The 21,744-nt window shown below is 56.3% G+C and overlaps 1 protein-coding gene across 1 annotated transcript; it reads right to left on the reverse strand.

Moving 5' to 3' along the window:
• Positions 1 to 6,636: 6,636 nt before the first annotated feature.
• On the reverse strand, positions 6,637 to 9,743 carry LOC309408391 (protein Wnt-11b-like; the record flags this gene model as incomplete). The annotated part of the gene is made up of 5 exons (XM_082004206.1): positions 6,637 to 6,811; positions 7,637 to 7,929; positions 8,586 to 8,863; positions 9,300 to 9,535; positions 9,676 to 9,743. 5 exons carry the CDS (start codon positions 9,741 to 9,743, stop codon positions 6,637 to 6,639), a joined length of 1,050 nt encoding a protein of 349 aa, XP_081860332.1.
• Between the last annotated feature and the right edge of the window lie 12,001 nt (positions 9,744 to 21,744).

Below are 21,744 nucleotides of genomic sequence, written 5' to 3' on the forward strand. Positions count from 1 at the left end.
AGCAGAAGACGCTTTGGCATCCCTAACGGCTACAGCCGGTTCACTTTCCTCAGAGCAATACCGCTCTCAATATAGCATCTTACCCCTTCGCGTGTATTAGTTAAAAGCTAGAGTAAACCTATCCCATCATCACTCCCCACCCCATAACCGCTAAGGGTCAGCATTTCAGCAGCACTTTAAGGATCAGAGCAAAAGAGACTGCTGGAGTGAACTCCTCCGGTGCATTATCCTTTGTGTTACCCAGAGACTCTCTGAGCAGTTCACACATCACCTTTCTATAGGCTACCTCTGTTTAATCTTTAACAAATGTCTCCTTAGGGCATTCTCCTCGGAGGTCTTCACCTCTCGGAGCAAGCCAGGCCAGTTCATAGGCTTGCTCTCCAAGTAATTATGAAAAGGCTGATGATGGAGCATGGGATCTCAGCCCACCTCACCTCCCCTTTAAACTGGGGGGGTGGGAGAGGCAGTTTTGACCCAGATGGTCAGAGGCAGCACAGGAGCGGCCTTGAGCAGCACTTTATGCCCGCTCACCCGTCAAGATAGACCAAGAGAGTGGGAAATCTGTGTGAGGCCCTGTCTCCTTTGAAATGGAGAAGGCTTTGCTTCTAAGAGCCAAATGTGTTAGCTGGTTGGAAGCTCCTGAGTCTCCTTGCTAGAAGTTAATCATCCCTTGTTTATCTGCTGTCCCAACTGGTCAAGAATAGGCTTCATTTACACTGTGGGAGCATGACATCAGTAAGGGTTAGTGACAAGAATCACCCACAGTCTGGTCTTCAGCTCCAGCGTAGCAAACTGCACATACCCGCATATGTTGCTCTCCTCCTGCCTGAGGTTTGCCTGGCAGGACATGGTTTTTCGAGCTGCCCCTTCTAATTAGAAGTCTAATGTTCTCAACATAAGGTAAAAATAAATGATTCTTTGGAAGGCATAATTATCCTGCAAGTTCCTAGTCACACCACAATGAGCCTCAAGCTGGAGACTACAGGAATAGTAGCTGGGATTAGTCCCACTGTGTGAGAAAAAGGGGAGTTCCCAGACTTTTGGCATGCTGGGGATCAGAATTTCCCACACCCTGGTTCTGCCAGGTGTCTCCGTGCGGTAGGTTTTCAGCATAAAGTCAATGTCTAGGGATCAGCCTCAGCTTCTGGAGGGTTCTTACATTTCCACTTCCAGACAGGAAATGTGCTCACGTGCTTCCCATTATACAGGTAGTAAAACCTACTGCCACAGCGTATTGCATTTAACGCACATGTGTAGAACATCTGGCCATGCACAATGTGTAGAACATCTGGCCATGCACATCCAGAAGGCCTGTCCGGTGCTTCCCAGGAGCTCCAGCACCTCCATCCAGTCTCCCTGGGAGGTGTTAGAGCTTCTGCATGACATCTCACAGCACGAGTGCTGCTCCAGCCAAACTGAAGCATGCCTGGAAATTCCTTACTCCACCACACAGCACATGCACAGTGGTCACGGCTGACACATACGCAAGCTGAGAAAGTCCTCAAAATCTGTGTGACCCTGGTTCCGGGCTGGTGGGAAGATGCTCCTGGAAAAGCCCATGTGAATGGCAGCCCCAGGGTGGCTCACGGGCTCGTGTCAGCTTCTGCTCTGGAGAGGAGACTGTTCTGCTCCCTCCCTGCTTTAACTCACTTTCTGACAGACCTTGCAGGCACTGTCCCCAGTGATGCACAAAGGGAAGGTGCTACTATTTAGCCATTGAACAAGGTGGCCATGGCACCTTATCTGCACTGGCAGAAAGGCAATTTGAAAGTCCTTCCTTCCAGGAAGCTTCCACGATGCTGCCCGCACCGAACGTGGATGAGTTTAAGCAGGCAAGAGGGAGAAATACAGGCTGGTGAAGGGAAACCAGGGTGCTCAGCCACGCCGCTCCTCCTGACCCCTGCAGATGTGATGGGGATACCACAAACCTGCGGGATCTGGGACTTTTCTACTCTGATTCAGCAAGTTGCTGAAATATGGGGTTCAGAGCTGGAAGAGATGGCAGCCTGTCCAGCCTAGGAGAAGGGATGGAGGTCCGATTCCCTCTGAACCTCACACAGCCATTGCCCTTCAAGCTATGCCCACGGGCCCTCAGTCTGCAGCCTCGTTCCCCCTCTGGTCTTATGGCTGTTATTCACCTATGTTGATTTGTCCCTGTCCCTCAGCTGAAGATCCCCATAAGGACAATCCCTATTATTATTTGTCATCCTTAGGGCATCATAGTATTGCTGAATACCCCAGAAGTAAAGGAGAACAGAGATGCAAGGGTTTTTCCTTAAATACAAGCGTTTACTCATGTTTACGTCTTGCGGTGTCATAGTGTAGGCACCAACCATCCCAAAGGTCAAAGCAACATCCCCCAAATATTTACAGCAGTACAGAGGTTGGTCAACAGCTGAGCCCCCACATAGCAGCCCCCTCCCACGCCTTCTCCTTGTTCTGGCTCAGCTTGCTTTGTGAAAGAGCGCAAGCGAAAAGCAGGTGGAGGTCCTGACCCACTCTCCTGTCCTATTTGCAATCCAGGGCTGTAGGAAAGAAACATTCCAACATGTTCTTGAACACAGAATCATTCTTCTTCCAAAATGCTTACTTGATTACCAACAGCTTGTTGCTCTTGCTGGGATTATCCTGCTGGAATAAGTTATGCAGCATCCCTCAATGAATAAAGAAATAAAAGGAAAAAAAACCTCAACCATCAATGCTTTAACAGCAAAGTCAAAAGAGCCCATGAAAATCACTCTCCTTTCTCCAGACTTCATTGTCTGCACAAGTCTAACCAGCAGGGAACGATCACATTAATACTAGCGTTATTCCTTTCAAACCCAAATTAATAGTCAAGCAGTAACCGAGAGGAGGCTTTTCAGAGCAAACCCTTTGCCTGGTTCTCACCACATTTCATGTAGAGGGATGGTTTTCTTCTGTACACAAGCCATTTTCAGAGCCATCTCTCCCCCGTGTCAGCTCACAGCACCAGAAAGTGAAAGACTTCTGCCATGGCCATGGAGAATTCAGCTCCGGGGAGTCTCATTTCCAGAGAGACAGATAAACAAAAAGCCACAAGACATGGGGAAAAATGGCTAATGACAGGAAAGTCAAAGAGGTAGATCCATCACATTAGCAGTGAGCCCGGCGAGGGTTCGTGAAGCAGAGGGTAATGACAGCAGCCTACCACAGTCTGGAGAGGACGATTGCGAAAGTGGGGCAAAAGAAACGCGTGAGGAAGTGTCTGAAGGGCTGCAAAGCCACAATTGTTACAGAGATGCTCTTGGTTTCAGGGATGCTGCTACTGCCCTTGCCCAGGTTTATTCAGGCCCTGAAGGGCTATCTGCCAGAGCTGGCGATGTTTGGGGTGGAAGCAAAGGTGTAGAGGGTTTGAGAAAAGCCTTCATGCACTGATTTCTCTGGCAGAGTGTTGCACTGGCTGGTGCTGGAAGCCACCGGAGGGTGATGGCAGGGTCCAAGTTTTCCCATCTTTTACCTCAGAGGGTGCTTGTGCTAGCCCAGGTGGGGCGAAGGGGCTCCCTGTTCCCCTGGCACCTTCCTGCTGGCTTTTCTGCCCAAGCAGGGTTAGAGAGAGAAAATGCATCCAGTCGGATGGATCCCCTCAAGCCTTGGGGCCAGGCAGAGGGTTTATTCTCTCTGGACCCATCGCCTGGTGCTGACTGCCTTGCTCTGGCTCTCCGTCCCTGGGAGACTCTTCCAGTCCAGCAGATCTCACAAGCCTGGTAAGCCCAGTTGTGGGCCCAGTTTACACCACCTCCCGCTCAGAGCATTGTCACTTAACTGTCACCTCCCCACCATCGTCCTTCCTGCCAGCCTGACCCTTTACACCCTTCGACTAATTGCAGTGCTTTCCCATTTCCCGAAGGACACAACTGGAGCCCCAGGTCCTCACTGCTGATTGACCCCTCCAGTCCTTTCCCAGCTCTTCCCTCTTGGGCTTGCAGTCAAGATGCAAGGACTGAGAGAAGGAGAGGACTCTGCATATTCAGCACTTGACCCTGCCTTTTCCCAGGCAGAAATTCAAATGGGACCTCTCTAGGAGGGGATCATGACATCTCCCCAGGGCATTCCTAGCTATTGTGGCTCCTCTCCTCTACCCCAGGCTATGTGTGTTTGTAGTTACCAAATGCAAATCACATTTCCCACCCTCCTGGCTGAATCTCTCACTCCACAAGATCCTTCCCTTGTTTTTTTCTCACCAGCTCGTTTTGCAATGCTGTGCTGAGTTCGCAGCCCCTCCTGGTTTCACTTCCCTGTGATCTGGCGATGCACAGCGAGGTGGCCATAGGGAAGGTATTTAAGCAATCCTCCTAATTAAGTACCTCTCCTCTCAGCCTGGCTCTGGACACAGGAACTGCAGCTATTTTGCAGCCTGGCAGCTGAAGACTCCCTTTTCTGAAGAATGCTGGTGACTAACCCCTAATTGCATTTTAAAAGAAAAACTCGAGATAGCTTTTTGGCCTTCGGCAGCTGTGACGGAAGCCTTGCAGCTGTGGCTTTACTGTCACTCTGGGAAGGCTAGATGTCAGCAGCCAGCTCCAGTCGATGGCACATTAACAACTGATAATGATAGTTAACTCACTTGGTTAACTATGGGAGCATATGCTTCACCCCTGAGCATTTCAACTTCCAGCTCCCAGGCTTGTCTCAAGCCACCTTTGACTCTCAGTTCTTACTCACTGTTAATACAGAAACCTGGAGCACATTAAGTGGAGGGGACGGTTTACAATAAAAGCTCATGAATTGATTCCGTGACCCAGCAGAGGCTATTAAAAATGATTGAATGAATATGGAAATGAGTAATCGTACAGCTGGACCGGGGGCTGAACGCGGCCAACTCCATTCAATGCAAACCACAAACAAAGCAAGGCACACGCAAAGCCGCCGGAGTCTCTAGGTCGTGGTGTGAGCTACGGGAAGTTGCCCTACGATTTCCATCGTGTTTACCTGTCCTCCTTGTGCTGTGGGTTTCTCCTCAGCACCGGTGTGTTTCCACTCCCTTTCTCTCCAAAGACTGCATCAACAGGAATCTCTTATCCCACGAAAGCGCTTGTCCAGATTCCGCGCTAGTGGAAAAGCGGGGCCATCAGAGCCCCCATCCCAGGCTCCCGACCCCTTGCTCTTCACACACGCATGCTTGGCTAGTCCAGCCCACATTCACAAAGATCAGAAAACAATCCTGGGCTGCCTCAGTTTCCATCCACCAGCGCTGAATCCCATTCCTTGCTAGCTGGTCTGAGACCTGAGGAAGTGGGCAATAGAAACCTTCCAACAGGTTTTCCATGTGTGAACAGTAGCTGAGGGTGACAGATATCTGTAATTAAAGGCAAACCTGGGCCAATGAGCAGCAGAAAGAGTTAAAACCAAACCAGTCCGCCGCTGTGTGTAAGGGTGCGACATGGGCTTTATGCTCTCCTTACAGCCTCGCTTTCTCTGTGGCCAGCTGAGGAGGAGATGGTGGAAGGAGGTTGTCCTAGGAAACATGCCACCAAGAAGTATAGTATAATACATTTATTTTAAAAATGCACACCAATGTCCCACTTACATTAAGTATAGAGACTAAAGGTTCATTCTTGTTTCCCTAGGGCCCTGGAGTCCTGTCCTCTCTTCAGGCTGGAGTGCCAGCACACCTAGTATTAAGGGGCTGTAAGGAGTGGGCTGAAGACCTTAGTGGTCTAAAAGAAGGGGCAGGAAGGACAAGCCATGAGTAGGCCATGTGTTGAGTGGGCTTCCACCTCCAACACAAGCCCAGAGGGCAGAAGTGTGCAGAAGGTGCTGCCATGGCCGCCTTAATACAAGGCTGCCAGGTGCTGTTACGCCATGCTGCCCTGCTTTGACAGCCTCCGGGATCGCTCCTGGCCCTAGGTCTGTCTGCTATCATCAGTCACAGATGAAGGCTCGTTACTGTGAGAGCATTGGCAATCTCCATGCAAGTTGTGGAGAAGATTGATAAGTTCTGTCTTCTGCAGCAATCACTGGTTCTGCCTGTGTCCGAGCCTGGTCTTCGTTTCAGATGCTGCAAAGGGCACTGGACCAGTATTTGCCCCTGAGGAGGTGTTGGGGAGGGTAGCGGTGGGGGATGTTTCTGCAAACACATGTGACCCAACTCCATGGTGTTGGGTGAGCCCACAGCAGAAACCTGCCCTCAAAGAAGCTGCCCATGACCCCCTCACCCGAAGCAGCTTTTTTACCCTGCAGCCTTCTCCCAACAGGCAACTGACCCCCCTTCCCATCCATCACCCTTGGCTTTCAGGCCACTGTCAGAAACCTCCTGCAAAGAGACAATGGCAGCCCGGGGTCCCCATTCACCCCTGGAGAAAAGGGCCTGTGCATGCGGAGTGATAAATGGTTTGTCCCCAGCTGGAGACAGAGGGCTGGATGCTCTGGATCGGCTGCAGGAGGGCAGCCCTTTGTCTTGCTCTGGAGAGATGGAGCAGAGGTCAGCCTCTGGTCTTAGGCTTCCCGGCATCTCTCAGTTTGAGGTCTTCCATGGTAATGTGAGAGTCCAGGTTTCCCGCATAACCGCCGTCATGCCGTAGCCCAGAGCATCCCTTGCGGCTGGCATTTGGTCCCCAGCTGTGCCCCGGAGGATACCAGCGCAAGAGTCCCTGCGCTGCCGTGATGCTTCTGGCGTTATTTGCAGACATATCTCTCCACCTTCCGCCGACACCTCTTGCACACCACGTAGCAGCACCAGTGGTACTTGCAGTGGCACCTCTCCACCACCTCCTCCGTGTAAGCGTTGTAGCCGCGGCCGCAGCACATCAGGTTGCAACTGCCGCTGCCCGTGGAGGTCTTGTTGCACTGCCTGTCAAGAGGAGGAGGCACAAGCGGGAGCTGAGGGTGCGTACCTGCCCACCCATAGCAGTGGTGCCCACCACAGCCATCTGCCCCGGCCTCCTCCTAGAGCTCATGTGCCCGTGGCAGGAGGCAGCGAGATGCACGGGTCTGCTTGCAAACTGGGGTTGATGTCGGCTCGTGGTGCTACGGCGGCGTTGGGGCAGCTGTGGCTGAGGTTGGGCACACTCACCCTGTGTCACGCTGGGAGCAGGAACTTCCCATGGAGGAGGAAGGGCGGGCGGCTGGGACCAGGAACTTCTGCTGCTGCTAAATCTAACAGGGGTTGCAAGTCACAGCCCTGAGGTGGCCCTGGCTCAGCCTTCAGATGAGGTTTCCCCAGCCCTCTCAAAACTCTCCCCCCACCCCTCTCAAAACTCTCCCCCCAGCCCTGCAATCACTCCAGAAAGGAGCCGTCTGGGAAGCACCGTAGACTCCAGGGACTGCTGAACCTTCCTGGTTGCTGGCAGGCAGCACCCAAAGGCTTGCAGGGAGAGGAGGTATTTATTTCCCTTTCTGACTCCTCACTGGTGAGACCCTGTCCTGGAGAGCAGAGCTGACGCACTCTCAGTGAGGGCTCTCCCTTGCCTTTGCACCGGCATAGCTCGGTAAGTTCGACACCTGCCCTCCTTGGCACTTTAAGATCCAAAGGTTTCTCAGCAGTCCCTGTGGTGTCCCCATCTAACGGAGGACTGCCCATCCACACCAGCTTCCCAGAGCATGCTCTAAACCCAGTGGTACAGACACTCATGAAATTAGAGGCTGAGTTAAGAGTGTATTTGCAGCAGTTTCTTACCTATCCTGTGTCCCCAGAGACCCCAGGTGGAGATTCGGCGTGCAGTAGTCGGGAGAGTTGATGAGATAAACCAGATCTGTCTCCTTCACTGGCCTGACATCCATTTCTTTGGGTATCAGCTGCTTCCTGGGCCCTATGAGCCGGTGGGTGACCTTGATGGCTGCCAGGTACTTGGACTTGAGGTCAGAGGCAATTTCATCCAGGTTTGGCAGTCCCTTCCAACAGGTCTTCACCGAACAGGAGCCTGAAACACCGTGGCACTTACACTTGATGTCCAGGGAGTCACTCAGCACCTGCAGAGGACAGAAAAACAGATGAATTTACTTCTGCTTTCTCCCAGTACCCATTCTACCGACTGATTTGCAGGAACATCCATGGGAAGTTTCAAGAGATGAAAGAGCTCAGCTGCTTATTGCCGCCATTAAATGAATATAATGGGGCAATCAAGGACCCAGCCCCGCTCCGTTCCTCTTGTGATAGAACCAAACTCTTGGGGAACCCTCTGCTGGAGCTTGCAGTAGGGCTGGTGCCTTCCCTAGGCAGCACGGGTGCAGGATGGCCACGTCCTCGCCTGGGGAACATGAGCGCATGAAAGCACAAAACCCCGCAGTTTTGGGCAGGGCTGGGGAGCCCAACCGGCACGGGGCAGGACGGACCTCTGCTTCCCATGAGAGTGGTGGAAAGAAGTACTGGAAGTACTGGTGTGAAGTGGCTCATATCTTGCCCTGGCTGTGGAAAGGGTGCAGGGGTGTGTGGGGAGGGTAGCAGCAGGGGATGTCTCTGCAAACACATCTAACTCCCTTTTAACCGTTTAGTTGCCTCCTGACTTTTCAGGACAGCATCCCAACGGCCTGGCCGGGGTCTACCGCCTTACATTAGGCACCTCTGCCCCCCGGGCTGCTGTAAGGTGCGCTGGGCTGCAGCAATCCGTGGTGGGCACCGCACCCACCTGCCGGCCCACTGCATTGTTATGCAGGTTCATGGCTTTGAGCGCTTGCGTCCCCAGCTTGCTGGATTTTAAGGGACTGTCAGCAAAAGCGGCGCCAAGCTGGAGGCCGTAGCGCAGGTTGTCCCCGCAGCCACCCCATCTGAAGTCCGGCCCGGGGACCTCCGAGGGGACGGAGCCACAGGAGCAGAGAGGGAGCTCTCCCGAGGTGCAGGCTTGGGCGATGGAGTGCGTGGCGGCGGCGGCAGCCAGGGCGTAGACGAAGGCGGATTCCCGGGTTCCTGGGAAGAAGAGGGGGAGACGTCCTTCCTCCCTGCCCAGCCAAACACTCCTCGCACAGATCTCGCAATGCAAATGAGGTTTGTTTTTTTTTCTTGCAACAGGATAAAACCAAGGCCGAGCACTTTTCTTGTGCTGTATTTTTAACCTGTGCCATCTATTATGTTACGCTGTCAGTGTACGGCCTGTGTCCCCACCTCTTCCCCCCTTTTTCTGGAGCCCCCAGCAGCTGTTTTTGCTTGAAATGGAAGTTACCATCTGTCACCTCCCGCAGATCTAAATTGCATAGGATTAACACCAGCAAGTTTCTCCAGAATTGACACCCATCGGCTGAACAGCAGCGCTGTATATGAAAGCGCCGCCCGAAGCGCTGCCTGCCTGGAAAGCTACGTGGGGCAGAAAGAGGAGCACGAACACAGCGGATGAGGCATCCTTTACCTTTCAGCAGGTCAGGGCCAAAGCTGGGGGCACGTCGGATGGAGGAGCAGTTCCACCTCATGTCTGAGAAGGTCTTCTGGCAGACATTCTTGGTCTGGCGGGCGGCCCGGACGATGCTGTGCATGACCTCCATGTTCCTGCGGCACATCTGGAACTGGTCGGGCACCAGCCCGGCGAGCAGCCGGCAGTGGTGGCTTTCATTCCAGGCCACCCCGCTGCCGCTCTCCGTCAGCCCGCTGTGGGGAGAGGATGGGTGTCAGCGCGGTGGGGGGACCACAGGCACCCCTCCGGGGACCCAGCTGGAGGGGGGGAGCCCCGAAGGGGGGTACTGGGGAGGGGGTGCTTCCCCTTTCCCCCCGGGGGGGCTGCTACTCACAGCCACTGGATGGCCGCGGAGAGCCCCAGCTGGCAGAGCAGCGCGGCGGCGGCGGTGGGGCGGCCCATGGCCGGGGCTGGGACCGGGGCCGGGGCCGCTCGGCGCCGCCGCCTCCTTTTATAGCCGCGGCAGCGCGGTCCTCCCCCCCGGGGAGGGGAACAAAGGCGGTTTCGGTGCCATTCACAGTGGGTCGGGGCCGTGGGAGGGGGTACGGCTGTTATTAGCTGCGCCCGTCCCCGAAACAGCACCTGGGAAGCGATGAAGGAATGACCTACGGCAGGACTCTGCGCCGTGGGGAGCTGGGGGGGGGGATCAGGTCTGGCACGTCGCCCCGCTGAGCGCTGCCGCAAAGCCCGTCGTGCCCGCGCAAGGCGCAGAGGTGCCACGCAACCGGCCCCCACACCGGCGGTGCGTCGGCCTCCCCCCTTGGCATCAAGGAGAGCCATCGGATCGCGGCGCAAATACGCGGCAGGTAAAAGCTCATCCCTGTAGCTGGCTGGCAGGAATCGGAAAGGGAGGATGTTAGTAAAGGACAGAAGGGGTTGACGTTAATTTCTGACTTTTTTCTTATTTTCTTTGCAAGAAGCTTTAAAAAATACTTTTTGACCCAGAAAGAGGGAAAGTCTCCGCCATCTGCCCCCTCGGCCTCCGGAGCCCCCCGAGGACAGCGAGGCCTCTGCGGTAGCCGAGACCCCAGATGTCTACGTGCCAGCCAAGGGTGTGGACACTGGTCTCAGCAGCCTGGAGGGGACCCAGACAAATGCTGCGCCGGGTCTGAAGCGAATTGAATATGGGGAAATCTTGCCCTTAGACACCAACTTCGCAGCTTCAGCCCCAGCCCCTTTTCTTACAAACCATCTTCCCGACCCGTCGCCTCAGTCGGAGCATCGGCAGCTGCTGATGGGTTTCATAACTGCGGGGAAAGCGGGGGAGCAGAAGGGGACATGTGGAAGAGCTCTCAGCATGGTGCCCACAAGCATATTTCAAAGCAGTCGGGTTAAAGCAACCTCTCCCTGCTGCAGGAAGGTGCTGGGCTGCAGCGCGACGGCTCCCTGCGCCGCACGCCGCTCTACAGCCCTGCCCACGCCAGCTTGAGAAACGGCCCCAGAACTGAACGCGCCCATTTGGAAACATGTGGTCAGAGCAGGATCTAACGCAGCATGGGGCTGTCTTTAGCTTGTCAGCACTGCAAACCCCGGCCCGTAGTCGGCATGGGGCTTTCTGTTGCCTTCAGCACCCCAAGGTGCGCGGGGGCAGGAGGAACAGCGAAAGGACCTTGCCTTGACTCTGTGGCTGGGCTTTCCGGAGCAGGACTAGTGCGTTGATGTGCACTGCTAATTCCAGGCTCCTGAAAACAGCATAACCAGCTTCCACAGCAATTTGCCCCTCCAGGCCAAGAAAATGAGCTTAAAGTCCACCGGCTGTCTCACAGTTTGCTATGGGCAAACTGGTGGGTGCAGGGACATGAGCCAGCACTGGGCACAGCTACAGCAGAATCGTTTAGGTTGGGAGAGACCTTTAAGATCATCAAGTCCCACTGTTAACCTAGCACTGCCATGTCCCTAAGCACCACATCTACACGTCTTTTAAATATCTCTGGGGATGGTGACTCAACCACTTCCCCGGGCAGCCTGTTCCAGTGCTTGACAACCCTTTTGGTGAAGAAATGTTTCCTAATATCCGATCTAAACCTCCCCTGGCACAACTTGAGAAGCGCTCATTTCATTGCAGGGACCAGCTTACAGCTGGCAGAAATGATGCAGCTGGGGGGAACGGTGCCTGCTTGGACAGGGGCTGCTTTGGTCTGACATTTCCATGGCTCACACATGCTTGTCACAAGGTGGTTTTTTTCTGAATCCTTTCCTTTCCTAAGTAGAAAAATCAAAATGCAACCTTGCTGCTGTGAAGCCCTTCAGGAACTAGGTAGGCTGATATTTTCCCACAGTGGGAGGTGACATTTGAGAGACAAGTCCAGCTGACACCAACTTCTCTTGGAAACAGTCACAGGCTGAAGACCTCTTCTTTGGGCTTTTGCTTTCTCCCTTGCTGTGCAACTTCCCTTCGCACTGGAAGGTGCTTTCCCTTTACAGGACATAGCTGGGTGGTTGGCTAGCACCCCCCCATGACCTCCCTTTCACTTGCTGTCATGTGCACTAAAACTAGGACACGCAGCTTGAATTGTTGACCTTCCCTTGGGATGAAAAGGCCAAGGTGCATTGTGCTGGAGCAACGGCCCATGAGAAAGGGTCCTGCTAGGAAAGTGCCGGGGTCACTCCCAAATCCCAAGCAGAGTTAACATGAGGCTTAATTAAAGGACAGAGAGAAAAGAAAGAGACGCTGTATTCAGTGTGCCTGGAACCGGCTGGCTCTGATCCCATTAACCTTCCTCTTCCTGATGCCTGTGGACTGACACCAAAGAGCTCCAAAGTTACAGCAAGCTCTTGTCAGCTGAGGAATGATTTTTCAGCAGGAGTAGGAAAGGTACAGGATAAAAGCAAACTTGCTGAGCTGCTTGTCAGGGTGCTCGGCTTTGGTGTCTCTGCAGAGGGCACCTGGAGGCCAGAAACCACCATCCACGGATTTCTGCTTCGGAGTGGTCTGAGCAGGAAGCCTGCCCTGCTCTGGACGTCCCGCTGGCTGCATTGCCAACTGGCTGAACGTTGGCATTGCTGGGCTGGGACTCCCTGGTTTAGGGCAAGAGGAGTGTTTTCTTACTGCAACCGGTACTTAGAAAATTGCCCCGGAGTGTTGCAGGGTGGGAAATGCTTTCCCGGCTGCAGAAAGCAGAGTCCCTGTTGAAGAGGACAAGGGATAACCCGAGTCTCTATTCCCTAAACACCAAACCCATGCTTTGGTTTCTGTCTCTAGAATGAGGACTAAACCGATTAAAATAACAACATCTGCCTATTTTTATGGGCTAAGGTAGCAATGAGCATGCCCTTCCCTGTAGCACGTGCTGCTCCCAACCGCTGCAGACCAAGCATCAGGTACAACAGAGTCCTCCAGCACCTCTGGGACATCAGGGCAGGTCCTGCCCAACTGCTGCCCTCCCCAGCCCCGATTATTGCCCCGCGGAGAAGATGTAAGGGCAAGGCAGAGGCTAGCTAGAGCCGTTGGCGATCCCCAGCTGTGGGATGTGTAACACGGCCCGCAGGGAGGTCGAGCACGGGCGTCTGGGCAGACTTCATCCCTCCGCAGGGGCCACGCGAGCTGCTGGCAGTGCGGCGGCCTCCACGGGCAGGGTGTTCTGCGGCAGCGGGCTCGCCTGGAAAGCCTGGCAGGAGGAGGCGAGGGAGCGCCGGGACACGCCGTGCTGCTCCAGCCTGAGCAGTCCTAAGAGCCTCTTTCACTCTCCTTGTGGTCCCAGACGCAATTCATGCACCCTGACCATTTCCACAACACAATTCGCTTTTTTCTCAGTTTTCTGAAAACCCTCCGATTTTCAAGCCAGCTCAGCTGCTCCCTCATCAGCCCAGTGTCTCCTCCAGCATCCCTGCTAGTTAAGGAAGCTGCTGTTTGTTTCGCTCTGGTGGTACCCGAGGCCTGGCCCTGCCGTCCCCTGCAAGATCAAACTCTCGCTGGCTCCAGTCCCAGGTGGCACGTGGCAGAGATGAACCTGACCTCTGAACCTGGTCCGCTTCTACCGAGGGCTCTGCAGTGACAGAGAGTCCCTGTTAAGTCCCTGGCGTGATGGATTTTGCTTATACACATCACAGGACCCTGAGGGTTGAGGTAGAAAAGCCCAGTGAAGCAGCACCCGCTGCTGGTGCTGTGTGGGGCAGGGTGACAGCACCCTGGGGTGCCTGGGACCCTGCCGTACGACCAACAGCTTCGTGCTGCCAGACTTCTTAGGGCCTGGGATAAAGCTGGGGTCCTTTGCCATGGAATTATCTGTTGTGCTGGGTGAGACTGAAGTCAGACTGGTCTCACCGCAGCGACAGAGTTCAGCTTTCACCTTTCTTGTCCTTCTTCAGTCCTGCTGGTACTCACAGTGCTCTGGAAGTCCCTGGTTTTTCTCTGACATCCCGCCTTGCCAATCACAGCTTTCGGAAATCCTCCTTTTACCTTGGCCTTCAACCAGACACGGTGTCCACACTTCTCCCCCATGCAAGCCCAAGCGCTCCTTTCACTCTAACCCCGAGGATTTTGATGTTATGAAATCATATTCACTGTAAGTTCCCTTTTCAGCCTTGGGGAACGGGGAAATGTCTTGGACCCTGAGGGGGACATTCTGGGGAAATCTCAACAGCTTCTGGAGGGATTAGGAACTTTCTGGGCAGGAAAAGCTGCTTTAGTCAGTGTTGGGAGGTGCCTGGGTGCTTTTTTGGGCATCATGTGCTCGGTGGGCAGAGGGAGGGCAGCGGTTCACCAAGTACGTGCAAGGCAGGAATTGCCAAGCGAAGGCAATCCCGTGTACTGGGCATCTAACCAGACACCTCCTCCTGCCGACTCCAGCCAGAGGGACGCCGGGGCTCCAGTGGCTTCCAGTCCCTCCCAGTTACAGCCACTCTGCCCTGGACTCCTTTGCGGCAGGTGTCCTGCATCCAGCCTGCCGGGAAAGAGCTGCTTTGCTGGTTGTTGCCCCAAGGTGTCCCAGTGCCACGTCTCTGCTGAGGGATGAGGAGGTTTCAGTGGGAACACAGCCTCTGACAGAGGTGCTAATCCTTCTGGCGTGATTTCCACCATTACCTCAGCAGCTGCCTGAACAGCCCCACACCGCCCCAGACAAAGTGACCATCAGCACAACTAGACCCTGCAGAGGATTTCAGACGAGGGTCAGGAAGGTCAGCGGTCCCCGCATCTCCCCTGTGCGAGACACAAAGGTGGGCAAAGTGCAAGCCCACCTCTGCGCAGGTGGAGAGGGAGGAAGGTCTGGGGTTGCTATCTAGGTGAAGCTGCTCTCCAGTGAGGTGGCCCCAGTATATACTGGTGCCTGGGGCTGTTGTCCCTGGGGCAGGACTTTGCACCCCCCAGCTGAACACCCTCTCCCCGCTGGCCGTAGGTGCTGTGGCCGGTGCAGGCCGAGCCTCAGGAGATGGACATCAGGGATGCTCGAACACCCAGGTGGGGCATGGAGCATTGTCCTGCCATTGCCTGAGCTGCTCAACCCAAAGCTTTGGATTTGGGTTAGAACTTCCAAAAATGGACCCATCACCGGCACAAGGGGCTGACCTCTTCTCTGCTCTGCGCAGTGTCAAGCCCAGAAAGGAGAGGGGATATTGCCACCTTCTGGCCAGTGGTTTTGCTTTTAAGGGCCACCAACTCCCCACCTGCTCTCACCATGCTCCTGCCTGCCATGACGGTGCTGGAACTCTCGCATTGCAGCAAGGTGCTTTTCTCCTGTTAACCATATGGCTTTCAGGCAAAGTCCTCAAGGTGTGGATGGCATCTTGGTCTGGGAGCTGGAGGATCTCAGATGGGTTGCCATAGCCGGTACATGCCAGGGTCGGATGGCAGTTGGGAAGGTGAGAAGCACCTGGGATCCCAGGGGTTTTAGGAAAAGCTGTGAACAACGGTCAGGAAAAGCTGCTGGAGAGCAGGAATGCAGAGAGGACACAGGTGAGGACGGTTTGGCAGGTGGAGGCATCTGGTAGCTTTGTGGGCACCGGGAGCCATGATCAGCGCTGGAGCAGAGGGGCTTAGTACCACCCCGTTCCCTTCTTTTGGGAGCTGGGCAAGGGCACCTGAAGCCAGTGCCGGCATAGGGAACAGGTCCAGTGGCTTCTGACACCAGAATCTCCTGCTCAAGCCCGCTGCCTCCTACGAACGGTGATTTTTACCAATCCCTCTTCACAGAAAAGTTTTGCAATGACTGAGCAGGAGGAAAGAAGAGAAAAAAAAAAAGGCTTCCTTTTAAAGCAAAAGCAATCCTTCATTTGATGTCAATTCCTCTTCTTAGCTCAATCCTTGAAACAACCGTAGAGTAAGTGCTAAAAATACCCCTTCCCCTTCCGTGTCAGGCTCTCCCCTGGGGAAGGAGGGCAGAAGGGGATTCCCAGCCCAGGAGAAAGGCTTCCCTTCCCCAGCCAGCCCGCGCCGGAGAGCCACCGCGGGGAGAAAGCACAGCCGCACCGCGGGGACTCGCCTGCGGGCACTGGGGGGGCGAAAGGCCGGAGGGGAGCAGGCTGGAAAACCTCGCCCCCCCCGGCTGCCCGCCTGCCTGCCCGGCCTCGGCTGCCCGGGGCACACAGCCGGGAGGGGAAGGCTCGAGGAGGAGCTCACAGGAGGCAAGGAGAAGACCTGCTGCTGGGTCAGAGCGTGCTCCTGACGTTAAGCTAATTACTGGAGGAATGTCAAATAGTTGTCCTGGGTGGCCGAAGGTTCGCGTGTCCCGCTACCGGGACTCGGACAGGGGCCAAAGCAAACGCCGATGAACGGTTTGTGACCTGCGTGAGCACGCAGGGACCCTTCCCCACGTACCGTCCCACCTTGCAGCGGCTTGTGGCTTCAGGGTCAGGAGAGGCGGCTTCGTACGAGGACCTTCCAGGGGTTCCCCTGCCGTCAGCGTGCCCCGCGTCCCCTCACGCCCTGGCAACCCGGCGCTCCCCCACCCCACACTCACCTCCTGACCGACCGTGTGGGGAGCCACATCCTTTTGCCCGGGAGGCCGTGACAGCGCCAGGTTGTGGTGACGCAGGCGCCGGTGGCACACTGTCATGTGGCACCGACGTCTTGGCGAGGAAGCAGGTCGTGCTCCCCAGCCAGCTGCCGCCACGTCCCAGCGGTTGTGGACGGGATCCCCGTGGCAGGCGGGCGCCTGGGAGCATCCCGTCCCCTCCGGAGGCTGGGGATGCTGGTGAAGGCCACCCTGGGTGCCAGGTGACCGTCCCGCTGCGGAGGCTGCTTTCCTTTAGTGAATCCGTTCTCCTTCCTCTTTCTGATGTAGTGGTGGAGTCAGCGACCTCACCGCAGGACGGATACTGAGAAGCAAGCTGGGGGTGACGGGGACCTGCAAGGACTTGTTCCTGCCAGCTGGCCTCCTCCAGAGCCATTTAGGCTCCGTGCTGCCTTCCTGCTTCACCTGGCCCCGTGGCTTCCCCGCGCCTCCGCGAGGCTGCTCCTACACCTCTGCCTGGAGCAGCAGCACCCCAAAGCTGGGACCAGGGACTGTGGGTCTGCACCTGCTTGTGGGTTCAGGCTGTAAGGAGACAGAATCACAGAATCACAGAACGGTGGGTGTTGGAAGGGACCTCTGAAGATCAGCTGGTCCAACCCCCCTGCCAGGGCAGGATCACCCAGGGCAGGTTGCACAGGAACGCGTCCAGTCGGGTTTGGAAGGTCTCCAGAGAAGGAGACCCCACAGCCTCTCTGGGCAGCCTGTTCCGGTGCCTCGTCACCCGCACAGTAGAGAAGTTTTTCCTCACGGTGAGGTGGAACTTCCTGTGCTGCAGTTTATGCCCATTGCCCCTCGTCCTGTCACCGGGCACTACTGAAAAGAGACTGGCTCCATTCTCCTGACAGCCACCTGCAGATATTGATAGACATTGATAAGGTCCCCTCTCAGCCTTCTCTTCTCCAGACTAAACAGCTCCAGGTCCCTCAGCCTTTCCTCGTACAAGAGATGTTCCAGTCCCTTCATCATCCTTATCTTCGTAGCCCTAAGTTGGACTCGCTCCAGAAGTTCCCTGTCTCTCCTGAACTGGGGAGCCCAGAACTGGACGCAATACTCCAGATGAGGCCTCGCCAGTGCAGAGTAGAAGGGGAGGAGAACTTCTCTTGACCTGCTGGTCACACTCTTCTTAATGCACCCCAGGACACCATTGGCCCTCTTGGCCACCAGGGCACAGTGCTGTCCTGTGGAGAACTTGTCGTCTACCAGGACTCCAAGGTCCTTAGAGACCTTGTCCTAGAGAGACAGAGCATCTGGCGGTGCTTCGCAGGGCTGCTGTGACCAGGGCTGCCTGCAGCCCCGGCCATGTCCCCTTGCAGGCAGCCCAGAGCCCTGGGACGGCTGGGCTGGGGGTCCAGCGGCAGAACCTGTGGAATCACAGAACGCTTTAGGCAGCTGCGCTCCCCCACAGCAGCCCGGGCCAGCGGTGCCGCAGAAGGCAGCACAGGACGATGCAAGGACGCCGGGAGCTGCGTTCCTCAGCTGGCTGAAGGTCTGCACGCTGGAGGGCCGGTGGCAGGTCCCGGCCCGGCCGGAGTCCCACCAGAGAGGAAGAAAGCGTCATGGATAACATGCCTGACCTCACTAACCGGGCTAGAAATAGCTGCCAGGGGAGTTTTGTTGAGTCACGCGGAAGAGGCTGTGGCCATGAGTGATAATGGAAAGCAGCGGCCCCACGGACGGGAGGGACAGGCGGGCTGACGTCCCAGAGGTGACACATGGGGACGAGCCGCTGCCACCAGCCTCCTGCCCCGTTCCCAAAGCCGCAGAACAAATGTCGCGTTAGCTACGAGCATGTAAAAGCCACCCGGCCGCAGGGAGCCAGGCTATGGTAAGAGGACAGTGCTTTACGAGATCAACCACATTTAGGAACGCATATTGCGGCAATATCAGCAAAAAAATAAAAGAAACGATACCTCAGCAGCCGTTCTGCTGCTGTCTGTGCATGAAGTGGACTTACCCGAGCTCTTCGGTCGGGTGAAACCCGGGGCAGGAGCTGCTGGGAGAAGGGCGTTCATTGCTCTGACTGCTTCACGCCTCGCGACAGCCTAAAGCGCGTTATCTTGCGTCATCTTGTAACAGACGGGGAGATTTAGGCGAGCCTACGCTCCGTCTAAACCCGGAGGATGAGGAGCGCTCTCCCCGCTGTGCCGGGCAGGGGCAGCTCGAGGAGCGATATCTGCCAGCCAGCGACCTGGAAATTCTTCAGCTCTTGAAGCAGACGAAGCTCTGGCTCTCGTCTCCATGGAGAAAAGGGGAAAAAGGAAAAAAACAAAAAGTCCTCTAATTAATTCAAGTTAGTTGCAGACAAGGTAATTTCCACATGAGTTAGCAGAACAGCTAGTTGGAAATTTTTGATAAAATTTATTTTTCTTTGAAAATGCAGATCCAGTGAAATGTGAAACCTTTCCACTGGAAAGAATGAGTTTTGCTTTATTTCTCAACTAGTTCTCTAGAAAATTTGTAAATGGTCACAATATTTTAACCACCACTGCTTTTTTTTTCAAACCAAAATTTATACTCCTACTGCCTTACAGCTTGACATGAGAACGGCATCATCGCTTTATTTGTTCGAACGTCAATGTTCTACAGCGCTTTTACCCTCATTTTGGATCCACTTTTGCTTCGAGTTGGGAAAGCACACGGACATCAGTGAAGATAATAACCCGACACATCGATCCCCTGGCTCAGATTCTGTACCTTCGCAGCCATTCTTTGGCCTCTCCATCCCTCTTACCCTACGTCGATGTGTCTTTGGGACCCTTCCCTGCAGGGTAACACCAGTACCGGGATCCTTTCTCCTGGTTTTAGTACATGATTCGGCAGATGCTCTAAGCCCCAGAGAAAACTTTGGGCGTCAGCAGCCCGCTGTCCCCAAGTGCCACCATCCCCGCACGGGTCAACCAGCTGCTGCCGCTGCTCCGCGGGATAAACACGGCTCGGGAGCACTCGGGAAGCCCGGGCCAGCGCCTGGCACCGACCGAGCGCTCAGCGGTCCGCGGCGTCCCCGCCGGTCACCCAGCTCTGTGTGGCTGCAGGGCTCCAGCCCTCCACAAGCCTTAATGCGAGGAGGACGCCGGTGGGAGCCGGTGAAGAAGCAGCACAAAGGGCAGGACCTCTTACGGCGACATGCATGGAAAGTACAGCCTGGGAGGGGGTTTAAATGAGGAACAGAGGCCACACAAAATGTACCAGAAACACCCACCGAAGCCAACAGCAGCGTCTGGGGCTCCGGCCAGGCGGCCCCGAAGAGCGTCCCGGTAACGTCGCCAAGCGCCTGGGCTGCGGAAGGAGGCTGGCACGGTTTTGGGGACGGGCCGTAGCCGGGCTGAGCTCACCCACCTGCTCTCGGGGCGCTTCGTGGGCACGCAGGAGGGCACGTCCCTGCCCCCGGGGGCTCGGGTGCCCCCCGAGGAGAGGGGACCCTGCTGAGGAGAAGTGGGGAAGAGACCAAGGGGATCGCGGCGGTTCCGGGCACGCTGTGCCTCACACCCCGAGCCCAGCTGGCCGAGTCTCCCCGGGGACGTTAGCCGGGGCCCGCCTGGAGCGGGGGACGGAGCCGGGGCGCACCGGGATGGGAGAGGACGAGGGCTTGCGGTGCCGGCGGGAGGGTGGCTGGCACGCGCCGGGACTTCGGTGAATGAGAGGGACACGGGAGCGGGAGCGAAAAGGGGGAGGGTGTGTGTGGAAGCAGGAGATCCAGCGAGCAGCCGCTCTCGAGCAGGAGGCTGGGTTTTCACCAGCGGCGCCGGCCGCCCGCCCGTCGCAAAGGTCCGCTGCGGTGGCACGCGGCACGGGGCTCCCCCGCAACGCCTCGGGCGCCGGCATAGCCGGTCGCTCGCTGTGACGAGGCACAGAGCGCCAGGTCAAAGGGAAACTGAGGCGGGGGTGGAAAAGCAGCGCCATCGAAGGCGCTGGGGGTCCCTGGGGAGCTGGGTGCCTGTCAAGGGCCGGGAAGCTGCAGCCCCAGCAGCAATACGGGCAGCATGGGGAAGGCATGTTTTACAACAAAAATGCATTTTGGTCCACAATAAAACCACGAAGGGAGGTGGGGTGGGGAAGAAAGTTACGTAATTGGGATTTTAAGTGACTTTCAAGCCCCTTTGCTCCCATAGACTCCAAGCCGACAGGCGTGTGGACGAGCAGGTGGCCCGGGAAGCGGAACCGCAGAGATGTGAAATGTAAAAGGTTTCATTGCAACATCATTTTTACCCTTCCCCCGAGCCAGCCCCAGCCCTTCAGGTGCTCGTCGGGCCCCGGCTGCTCTCGTGCAGGGCGCAGCGCTACCGCGCCCTGGGAAGCGGGACACGTCGCTCCGGGACAGCCGGCCGGCTGTTGTGTGCTTACCGGGAGCATCGCACCCATCGCACGGCGACAGCGGCCATCCCGCGTCGCTGGTGCGGCTCGCTGTCCCGCTTAGCACCTTCCCTGAACCCGGTGGCCCAGCCCCCCCGTATTAAACGCTGGCTGCGTGTGGACCAGGTGCCCAGAGGGTGCCAGCTGCACCGAGGGCCACGGCTCTGCCGGGCAGACCGGGGCGGCATCGCTCCCTCCTGCGCCTGCCTGCCCCCGCGGGAGACAGCGCTTACCCCTGTGACGGAGACCGTGCTGCCCCTGCCGCCGCCGGCTCGGGGTCCAGGCGCCGAGGGTGCGACGTCCTGCGCCCGCCTCGAAGAGCCCATGACCCGGCGTCAGCCAGCGACGGCGCAAGAGTGGTTTTCTCCCATTCCCACTATCTCAGCGGGCGAGGACGGGGCAGATTTCCTTCCCAAGCCCGCAGCAGCGCCTGGGGTCATTTTCAGCCCTGCCGCCTCCACAGCATCCTTCAGATGACAGCTTGGCAAGAAAAGGCAGAAAAGAGGCGTGTAGGATCCTGCAGAAACCCCTTCCCGCCCCGGCGCTGGGACCCGCCACCCCTCCAGCACGGCTGCCAGCAGGCACCGTTCCCTGCTGCTGCCCGCTCCTCGCGGCACGGGGCTGGGGAATGCCTTGGGGAGCAGGAGCAGGTATTTAGCCAAGCTATTAAACCTACTTAAAAGGCAGACAGCGACTGCTGGGAAAGCTGTGAAACACTCGGGTGTCACCAGTGGAGACAATTCCCTTCCCACAAACAGCACGGGATGGGTTCAGGGGGCAGCAGATCGATGCAAGCAGCCCAGGCCTTGTTTTCTCGTCCTGGGTGAGGAGAACGTATGATGGCAGGGCAGAAAACCCACCCACAATTGCTTACAGCATGTTTAATTTCTTGCAGGGAACAGAGCAGACGGGGGCACCTTCCTTCTCAAGAAGGAGAGGTGGCCCAGGGACCACCTCTGCCCAGCCCAGGGCTCAGCTCCCTTTACGGGGTTTGCAAAACACGCAAGGTACCGGTGAGGGGAGGAGGTCTAAAATACAATAATATTATTAATAATAATTAGAGTTCTGAGCGATTGCTACAGTTCCTGCTCCCCAGGGCTGGG

The sequence above is a fragment of the Phaethon aethereus genome (assembly GCF_964289735.1).
Source record: "Phaethon aethereus genome assembly, chromosome: 10".
NCBI lineage: Eukaryota > Metazoa > Chordata > Aves > Phaethontiformes > Phaethontidae > Phaethon > Phaethon aethereus.